Below are 8,435 nucleotides of genomic sequence, written 5' to 3'. Positions count from 1 at the left end.
ATGGGCGAGAGCTTCTCGGAAATGGACATCGGGCGGCTCGAGGGTTACGCCTCACACGGGGGGTTGTCCTCAAGGGTGAGGGCCCCTGCCATGCTCTCGTCTTGGTCCAGGGCCCAGGCGGAAGGGGTTACCCCCCCCCCCCCCCGCCCAAGGTCTACCCGAGGGAGGAGTTTGCGTACGCGCTGCTCTACTTCACGGGCAACGACCACTTCAACCGGAGCATGCGCTTCTACGCGAAGAAGATGGGGTACTCCCTCTCCGACCACGGCCTCGCGAACCGCGGCGGCATCAACTCGCGCGGAGAGGAGGTTCGAGGAACGCGCAACATCGTGCCCGCCGAGAGCGAGGCGGACATCTTCGCCGCGCTCGGCTTTGAGTACAGGGCGCCCGAGGACCGGCACGCCGAGGCGACGATCATTCAGGACGGCGAGGCGAAGCGACTGCCCCCGCTCTGCGACGAGGCAGACCTGTCCCCGGACTCGCAGCCGCTCGACAGCGATTCTGACAGTTGCTAAATCGCCAATCTCACATCTGTGAACTGTGACAGAGCCGCCGCTGCCGTTGTGTTCGCGGGGGTGTTACGTGTTATAAAGTGCAGTGTCTCTGTGTCGTTCGTGAGGCATATTCGTACTGCTATGGCAAGAACATCGCAGTATGAGTAACGCAGTTCGCTGTGCGCACAATCCACAAAAACACACCGACTACCGACGCGGGCACGCGCGAAGCCCCGCAGCGCTGAAGCGCGCGCGCGAGCGCGCGCGCTTACGACCGCTCTCGTGTCTTGACGCCATGCTTGACGACGCAACACAACACTAATCACGATGACACACCCCCGCCCCTCCTCACCCCCCCCCCCCCCAAAATAAGCCATTAGCCGGAGCCTGTGGGCATCGGTGCGGCGCTCGCGCAATAAAACCACCCCGGGGCCCGAACCCTCTTCGGTTTCGTCGGTTCCAAGTGTGCACTGGAACCCACGAAACCCGAAAAGAAAACGTGTACCCCCCTTGGAGTGTATCTTGAGTGTTGCTATGGAGCGTCCGGTTCAACACTCGCGCGCTCGCGTCTGCTGACGCGCGCGCTCGCGAGCTCGCCGTCGAGGCGGCGCTTCACGCCGAGTCTCTGGCCATCATCGGCCTCTTGCGCGCCGTCGCGGCCGCGCGCCGCGCCCTCGGCAGCGGCAGCGTTGAGCGCCGGCGGCGGCAGGCCGGCCGAAGCGAACGCCATTCAAGTGAAGCGCCGTCGCACACACACGCAGACACACCGAGACAGATATCTTTTCCTCTTGCCGGACCATGGAGCGACCTCTACCAGTCTCCTCCACTATACACCTCGTCGGCAAGTTCGTGTTGCTCTTCTGCGGCTTGCACGTGGCGTCCATCCTCGTTGCACCGCGCCTTTTTGCCACGCACTACAGGCCTCTCTCGCCGTCAGAGCAGAGAGACTGGCACGGGCGCGTGGTGGGCTCTCTGTTCGCGACGGGGATAGTTTTCGTCGCGCTGCCAGAGTATCTTTGGCCGGGCGATGCGCTGGCTGCCGACGAGGCCTTCGGCACTTCTGACCGCGCCAGCCTGGCCTGTGCCATCGCAGCGGCCTTCTTTGTGTGGGACGTGTTCTTCTGCACCGCCGCCTGTCAGGGCTGGCCATTTGTGTTACACGCGTCTGCGGGACTCTTCATTTATTGGCACGCGCTTCAGCCCTTCCAGCAGCGGGCTGCCTGCTTCTTCCTCTGCTGGGAGGCCTCGACGCCTCTGCTCAACCTCCGCTCGCAGCTTATTGCGTGTCGCTTAACCCACACACGCACCTTCAGCTGCGCTAACGTGGGCTTTGCCGCCGCCTTCCTCATCATCCGGTGCGTGCCTCGTCACAGAACGTCCCGAAGAGTCGTTTCTCCCACAAAGCCTCCGCCACGCAGGTGGGGCTTTGGCATGCCGGGGTCGGTGTTTTGGTGGAGCGACTCCATCGCCCTCCTCCGCGCCGGCGACCCTCGGTTGCGACCGCACGTTGTCTTTGTCACTATGGCCGCCAACCTCGCTCTCAACTCGCTCAACGTGTGGTGGGGCAGCAAGGTTCGCCGACCGCGCCTCTCCTGGGCGCCGCCTTGCACGTGAAAACCTCCGGGCCTGACGCCTGCAGGTGCTTGCTGGTGTCGCCCGGCTGGCTCGCGGGCGGGGAGAGAGCGGTGCTAGCGGAGGCGAGGCACCCGGAAGCCCCTCGCTAGACGAGGAGCGTGCTCTCGAGCTGCTTCGCCCGACAGACGCGGTGGAGCCTGAGGATGGGTGATGCAGCAGCTCGGAGCGTGCGCGGCGCGGCCGTGATCGCGGACCCGCACCCGCACCCAGTCTCGGCACAGCGGTCAGCGCAACAGTCACAGTCGCTTTTTTGTCTATATATGTCTCCACGAAGATTGGCACACCATTTTGGACCACCGCACACCATTTTGGATCATATTTGAGACCTCCACGGCCGCGCTAAACGAGAGGCTCAAAGGGGGCCCCAGACCGCTGCGCTAAACGCGCAGCTATTCCCAGCTTCCAGCTCCGTAACACCGTTGGCAAATTTCCACAGGCAGCAGCCGGCACGCGAAGTTGTTGCCTCTGTTCGCCTACACAGAATGTCAATTCTTAGCTGCCGCTCGTCGCGTGTACGCGCAGCCATCGAACCGTGACGACGACCTGCACTCACGCTCACGGCGCCTCGGCGACCGCCTCCGACGAAATGTCGCTCGTCGACGGGGCGGCGTTGCACTGGGCCGCAAGTCCCGGCACAACCTCGTCCATGTACCTACCATCGGGAGCAGCCCATGCGTCTCTTGCTGCGCGGTAAACGTCTCCCCGCAACCCGACTCGTACCTTTCGATGAGCTGCTGCAGCCGCTCGCGCATCATCGCATCGAGCTGGTACGTGCGAGCAAAGCTGCGCGCGAGCTGCCGCGGGTCGTCGTCCTCGTGAAGGCCAATGCGGCCAGTCTTGCCTAGAGGACGTAGAAGGAGGCGTGACGCTTGGCCTTGTTGCGAACGGTGGCTGGGACGAGCGCCGTACCAGGGCCAAGGTTGACGTCCATGTAGAGGAGTGGCACCTGCCTCTACGGATGATGCCGGCGCTGGGGTCCCCTTCGGATGCATCGTGACATCTGACAACTGGATTTCCACTGGTTCGTCCTCCTCGGAGTCATCTTCCCCGGCTTCCTTCCGCTCGGCTCTTCGCTCGGTACGTCCGGTGTGGCTCACCCTCCATGCCGTGAACAGGCGCTTTATCCACCCTATATTCTTCTCTCGTTCCTCTGCCCGTGCCTTGGTCTTGTCGTTGTTTCGCACCCATGTCTGTATGGCAATCGAGGCTGCCTTCCCCACTACCTGTAGTTCACTCGTCATCGCGAGCCCCCCTCTCTTTCTTTCCTTGCACCAATGAATTCTTTTGCTGTACTTGCGTTTTCACTGAATCGTCTCTAGGCAGAATGCTGGCCGCGCTGGCGTCGCTGCTCGTCGGCGGGTCCACCGCCTACCTGCCGCTAGCACCCGCCGTGCGCGTGTGCACGCACCAGCGTCCTGCCGTGGCGTCGCCCACGCGCACGGCGAGCGCGGCGATGGGCGTGCTCGACCAGGTGAGCGAGGCCATCCGCGGTGGCGGCGAGCAGGCGAGCGACAGCAAAAGTGACCCAAAGACGGCCGCCTTCACGGCGGCAAACGATCGGACGGTGATGGCGTACACCGAGCGGGTCGCTCGCATCAACGACCTCGAGGACGAGATTGAGGCGCTCGAGGACGAGGCGCTGGCCGCCAAGACGGCCGAGTTCCGGAAGCGGCTCGCGGCGGGCGAGACGGAGGAGGAGCTGCTCGAGGAGGCGTTCGCTGTGGTGCGCGAGGCTGCCTGGCGCACGCTCGACCTCCGCCACTACGACGTGCAGCTCGTCGGCGCGATGGCGCTGAACGACGGCAAGCTGGCGCAGATGGGCACCGGCGAGGGAAAGACCTTGGTGGCGACTGGGGCGGTGTACCTCAACGCGCTAAGCGGGAAGGGCGCGATGGTGGTGACGGTCAACGACTACCTCGCCCGGCGCGACGCCGAGGGGATGGGCCAGGTCCGCCCCCCCCCCCTGCCCCTGCTCCTCCACTCTGCTCCTCGAGCGCGCGCTGCTCCGCCTCCTCCGCTCCTCCTCCTCCTGCCGTCCTGCTGCTCACGGCCCGTCCCGACCGCACGGCAGGTGTACGCCTTCCTCGGGCTGAGTGTCGGCCTCGTCCAGTCCGGCTCCGACACGGCGGCGCGGCGGGAGGCGTACGCGAGCGACGTGACGTATGTGACCAACTCGGAGCTCGGCCTCGACTGCCTCCGCGACAACCCCGCCTTGTCACAGTTCTTGTTTCCGGAGGCCGCATTGCTTTGTCTGTAGGCTTCGACTATCTCCGCGACAACCTGGCCGTGACTGCGGAGGAGGCGCGCGCGCTGCGGGGTTGTGCTGCTGCTACACCACTGCTCACTCACACGGTGCTCACACGGTGCGGGGGCCGCTGCATGGCTCAGGTGGTGCTTCGGCGCGAGCTCAACTACTGCGTTGTTGACGAGGGCGACTCGGTGCTGATCGACGAGGCGCGCGCGCCGCTCGCCATCTCCGGCAAGACGAACTTCGGCTACCTCTCGGCTCATCTCGGCTGCATCTCCGGGCGCGCGTGCCGCTCCTCATCTCCCCCTATCTCCCCCTATCTCCCCCTATCTGCAGGCGCGCGTGCCCCTCATCATCTCCGGCAAGACGGACGCTCCGGTCGACAAGTTCGGCGCGGCGAGCGGGCGGCGGCGTGCATCTGCTGTCCTCGCTCGCACAGGGCGGTGTGGTCACCGACTAGGCGCGGCGAGCAAGCTGGCGGCGGTGCTCGAGCGCGGGATTCACTACGACGTTTTCGAGAAGGAGCAGACGGTCTCGCTGACCGACAAGGGCACGCGCGATTGCGAAAAGGTTCTCGCGGCGGGAGGCGCGACCACCGCTGCGCACTTCGCCTCTTCACGGCGTGAGCTGTTCACAGGCGCTCGCGGTGGGCGACCTGTACGAGCCGACCAACCCGTGGGCGTCGTACGTGTCGAACGCCCTCAAGGCGAAGGAGCTCTTCGTCAAGGAGCGGTCCTACCTCGTGCAGGGCGGCGAGGCGGTCATCATCGACGAGTTCTCCGGCCGCGTGATGGAGGGGCGCCGGTGGGGCGACGGGCTGCACCAGGCGGTCGAGGCCAAGGAGGGGCTGATGGTGCAGCCGGAGACGGAGGTGGTCGCGTCTGTAACCTACCAGTCGCTCTTCCGCCGCTTCCGCAAGCTCTCCTCCATGTCGGGCACCGCCCTCTCCGAGGCAGAGGAGTTCGCGACCATCTACGGCCTCGACGTGGTCGACGTGCCGCCCGTCCTCCCGTCGCTGCGCTCCGACATCCCAGACTCTGTGACTCCCGAACCCGGACCCTTTTTTAGACCCTGCCGGGCAGCTAGCTCCTGAGCGCTTGGCCGGAGCCGCGGCCGCAGGTCTTCAAGACGACGCGCGGGAAGTCCAACGCGGCGCTCGCCGAGCTGCTCTCGCTGCGGAGGAGCGGCCGGCCGATTCTGGTTGGGACCACTTCGGTGGGGGGGTTTCAGGTTTTTTGGGACAAGCTGACCGAGCTGGGGGTCAACCCCGAGGGGAGATTGGAAACCCTGGCTTGGCCTCCTCCCATTTTCCCCTCCGTTTCCGGTTTCCTCCGGTTTCCCCACTTTTCTTCTTCGGTTCCCCCCTCCCTCCTCTTCCCTTGTTCTTCCACTTCCCCCCCCCCCCCTTTCCGGATTCCCCCCCCCCCCCCCCCGCAGGTCCTCTCCGCGGCGCCCGAGGCGGCGCAGCGCGAGGCGGAGGTGGTCGCCCAGGCCGGCCGCGAGGGCTCCGTCACTATCTCGACAAACATGGCTGGGCGCGGCACCGACATCCTGCTCGGCGGCAACCCCGCCTTCATGGCCCGCCTCTACCTGCGCACCGCCTTCGCCGCCGCCGCCGGCCTGTCCGGCGTCACGCCGCCTCGCGACGGCTTCTTCCCGCGCGCTGTGTCGGAGGAGGCGGAGGCCGCTGTCGGCCGCGCGGCGGCGCGCTTCGCCCAGTCGCGCGCGGCGGCGGCGGCGGACGACGACGCCGAGGGTCACGAGCGGGCGGAGCTCGCGGCGCCGGACGAGGGCTGCTCGCCGTGGCACTTTCGTGGAGGCTTCCCTGAGCGTCGCGTGGGTCCTCTCCGCCTAGGCGCTGGACGAGCTGCTCGCGGTGGCGGCCTCATCGGCGGCGGTGTTCGAGGAGTCGGTCGAGGACGAGGCGCGCGAGGCGCTCGAGGCGGTCGGCGAAGAGTTCGCCGAGGAGCTCGCGCCGGAGAAGGAGCGGGTGCTGCAGGCGGGAGGGCTGCACGTCATCGGCACGAACTTGCACGACTCGCGCCGGATCGACGGTCAGCTGCGCGGCCGCGCGGGCCGGCAGGGCGACCCGGGCTCGACGCACTTCTTCCTCTCGCTCGAGGACCGCATCTTCCGCCTCTTCGGCGGCGACAAGATCAAGGGGCTGCTCGACTTCATGCGCATCTCCGAGGACCAGCCCCTCGAGTCGGGGCAGGTGCAGCGGGTGGTGGAGGAGACCCAGCCCAAGGTCGAGCGCTACTACTACGAGCTCCGCCAGAAGCTTTTCGAGTTCGAGGAGGCGCCGCTGCAACAACCCCCCCCCCCCCGCGCTGCGCCCTCCCCCCCCCACCCGCTGCCCCCACCCCCACCACCCCCACCCCCCCAGGTGCTCGCCGTCCAGAGGGAGGACACCTACCGGACCCGCGCCGCGGTGCTGCGCGGCTCGGCCGACGAGGTGCTCGACACCCTCGCCGCCCACGCGGCCGGCACCGCCTCCGACATCCTGAAGAGCAACCTGGATGCGTCGGGCGCAGAGGCGACCCTCGCCAAGCTGCAGCAGTTCTTCCCCGCGGTGCCGCTCACCGCCGCCGACCTCGAGGGCGACGGCGCCGAGGAGCGCGCGCATGCGGCGGTGCAGGAGGCGTTGCGCGCCAAGGCAGCCGAGCTGGACAGCGTCCGGCCGGGTCTTGCGGTCGAGTCCGGCCGCTTCCTCGCGCTGACGCAGACGGACACGCTCTGGAAGGCGCACATGAAGGCGATGGGGTACGTCAAGGACTTTGCGGGCCTCAAGGCGTACTCTGGCACCGACCCGATCCAGGTGTACCGCGAGGAGGGGCTGCGTCTCTACGAGGCGATGCAGACCTCGCTCCGCCAAAACACCGCCTTCTCCTTCTTCCAGTACCAGCCACGGAGCAAGGGAGCGTGATGTGGCGCGCGTGTGGCGTTAGCCGTGGCGAATCTGTTCGAGGCGAACCTGGTGTGACGTGCGCATGTTAGTTAGCCGTACCCTGCATGTCCGCTGCTTGTTGTTGGGGGGGCGCTGTGAACGATAAGATGCCCTGCATAAGATCACACACCACTGACACTCACAACTCACATTTCTCGCATTACGCAAAAAAACCGGAGACCCCCGCTCGGCGCGCAATAAGCTATAACCTATTATCTCGGCCCTGCACGCCGGGGTGAGAGCTGAGAGTGAGAGCTGAGACGGGGGCGCGCCGGCGCGCGAGACCGCTCAAGGAGTGCACGAGATGTGCGGCGGATCGGGGTTGATAATGAACACCCTTTATAACAGATCTCCCGCCCTCCTCTCCATCCAGCTCGCCGTCCAGGCTGATGCGTCCAACGAGCTAGAAACCAGCGACGCCGACACCATACGCGCTAGTTGCCGTTGGCCCTCCTCTTCTTCGTCCGCTTTTTGCTCGCCATGTCGAGCATGCCTCGCGACTGCTCTTTGAGAGCGTCGCGGTCAAATACCTCCTCTTCCAGATCCTCCTCGTACTCCTCCTCCGAATCGACGTCCTCGCCATCCACGTCGCCAATGCGGCAATTATTGGCGGCCATCGGCTCCGACGGCATGTCCGGCCGCGCCTTGAGAGTGGACTGACCCATCTCTCGCACCATCGCCTCCTCCTCCTCTCGAATGGCGTCAATCACCCGCCGCAGCTTCTTCTCGCACTGGTGGAGCACCTCCACCATGTTGTCCTCTGTGAGCGCCAGCCGCGCCTCCTCGATGTCGACCCCATCGAGACGGTCGGCGAGATGCTCGACCCCCGCCTTGATCGCGACGAGCACCTTGGCCAGCCGCTCGTGCCGGTGCCGGTGCCGCTCGTGCGTGCGGCCCGCAGGCTCGGGCGACGCCACTTGCGGCGGCTCCTCGCCCGCCTCGGCGCTGTACTTGAGCCGCTGCATGCGCTCGTGCGCCTCGCGTTTCTTGGCCGTGAGCTTGTCGATGTCGGCCTGTGCCTCGGCAGTCATCTGCTCCAGGTTCCTGTGCGTCGTCTCCTGCGTGAGGAACTTCTCAATCACCTCGCTCACGTCGGACACCCCCGTGGCCT

The 8,435-nt window shown here is 66.2% G+C and overlaps 5 protein-coding genes across 5 annotated transcripts; 3 read left to right on the top strand and 2 right to left on the bottom strand.

The window, feature by feature from the left end:
* Nucleotides 1-21: 21 nt before the first annotated feature.
* On the top strand, nucleotides 22-515 carry EMIHUDRAFT_226887 (hypothetical protein; the record flags this gene model as incomplete). The annotated part of the gene is made up of 2 exons (XM_005788411.1): nucleotides 22-75; nucleotides 153-515. The coding sequence occupies 2 exons, from the start codon at nucleotides 22-24 to the stop codon at nucleotides 513-515; spliced, it is 417 nt and encodes a 138-aa protein (XP_005788468.1).
* A 777-nt stretch (nucleotides 516-1,292) lies between these two features.
* EMIHUDRAFT_226886 (hypothetical protein) lies at nucleotides 1,293-2,510 on the top strand (the record flags this gene model as incomplete). Its single annotated transcript, XM_005788410.1, has 4 exons — nucleotides 1,293-1,849; nucleotides 1,913-2,066; nucleotides 2,134-2,276; nucleotides 2,351-2,510. 4 exons carry the CDS (start codon nucleotides 1,293-1,295, stop codon nucleotides 2,508-2,510), a joined length of 1,014 nt encoding a protein of 337 aa, XP_005788467.1.
* A 174-nt stretch (nucleotides 2,511-2,684) lies between these two features.
* Nucleotides 2,685-3,060, bottom strand: EMIHUDRAFT_226885 (hypothetical protein; the record flags this gene model as incomplete). The annotated part of the gene is made up of 3 exons (XM_005788409.1): nucleotides 2,685-2,781; nucleotides 2,850-2,970; nucleotides 3,039-3,060. The coding sequence occupies 3 exons, from the start codon at nucleotides 3,058-3,060 to the stop codon at nucleotides 2,685-2,687; spliced, it is 240 nt and encodes a 79-aa protein (XP_005788466.1).
* A 386-nt stretch (nucleotides 3,061-3,446) lies between these two features.
* On the top strand, nucleotides 3,447-7,447 carry EMIHUDRAFT_423357 (hypothetical protein). Its single transcript, XM_005788408.1, has 11 exons — nucleotides 3,447-4,077; nucleotides 4,201-4,312; nucleotides 4,387-4,430; nucleotides 4,518-4,583; nucleotides 4,714-4,768; nucleotides 4,838-4,947; nucleotides 5,015-5,416; nucleotides 5,497-5,649; nucleotides 5,815-6,156; nucleotides 6,233-6,666; nucleotides 6,781-7,447. Exons 1-11 carry the CDS (start codon nucleotides 3,454-3,456, stop codon nucleotides 7,301-7,303), a joined length of 2,865 nt encoding a protein of 954 aa, XP_005788465.1. The 5' UTR covers nucleotides 3,447-3,453; the 3' UTR covers nucleotides 7,304-7,447.
* A 311-nt stretch (nucleotides 7,448-7,758) lies between these two features.
* Nucleotides 7,759-8,355, bottom strand: EMIHUDRAFT_226882 (hypothetical protein; the record flags this gene model as incomplete). Its single annotated transcript, XM_005788407.1, has 1 exon — nucleotides 7,759-8,355. The coding sequence occupies one exon, from the start codon at nucleotides 8,353-8,355 to the stop codon at nucleotides 7,759-7,761; it is 597 nt and encodes a 198-aa protein (XP_005788464.1).
* Between the last annotated feature and the right edge of the window lie 80 nt (nucleotides 8,356-8,435).

The sequence above is a fragment of the Emiliania huxleyi genome (genome assembly GCF_000372725.1).
Source record: "Emiliania huxleyi CCMP1516 chromosome Unknown EMIHUscaffold_135, whole genome shotgun sequence".
NCBI lineage: Eukaryota > Haptophyta > Isochrysidales > Noelaerhabdaceae > Emiliania > Emiliania huxleyi.
This window is presented reverse-complemented; position numbering and strand designations above follow the sequence as displayed.

Bases quoted from the DNA above. Each gene is read 5' to 3' on its own strand.
- EMIHUDRAFT_423357 (XM_005788408.1), top strand. From the start codon at position 3,454: ATGCTGGCCGCGCTGGCGTCGCTGCTCGTCGGCGGGTCCACCGCCTAC. The intron at 4,078-4,200 runs GTCCGCCCCCCC...ACCGCACGGCAG, and splicing joins ACGCCGAGGGGATGGGCCAG to GTGTACGCCTTCCTCGGGCT. The intron at 5,650-5,814 runs GGGAGATTGGAA...CCCCCCCCGCAG, and splicing joins AGCTGGGGGTCAACCCCGAG to GTCCTCTCCGCGGCGCCCGA.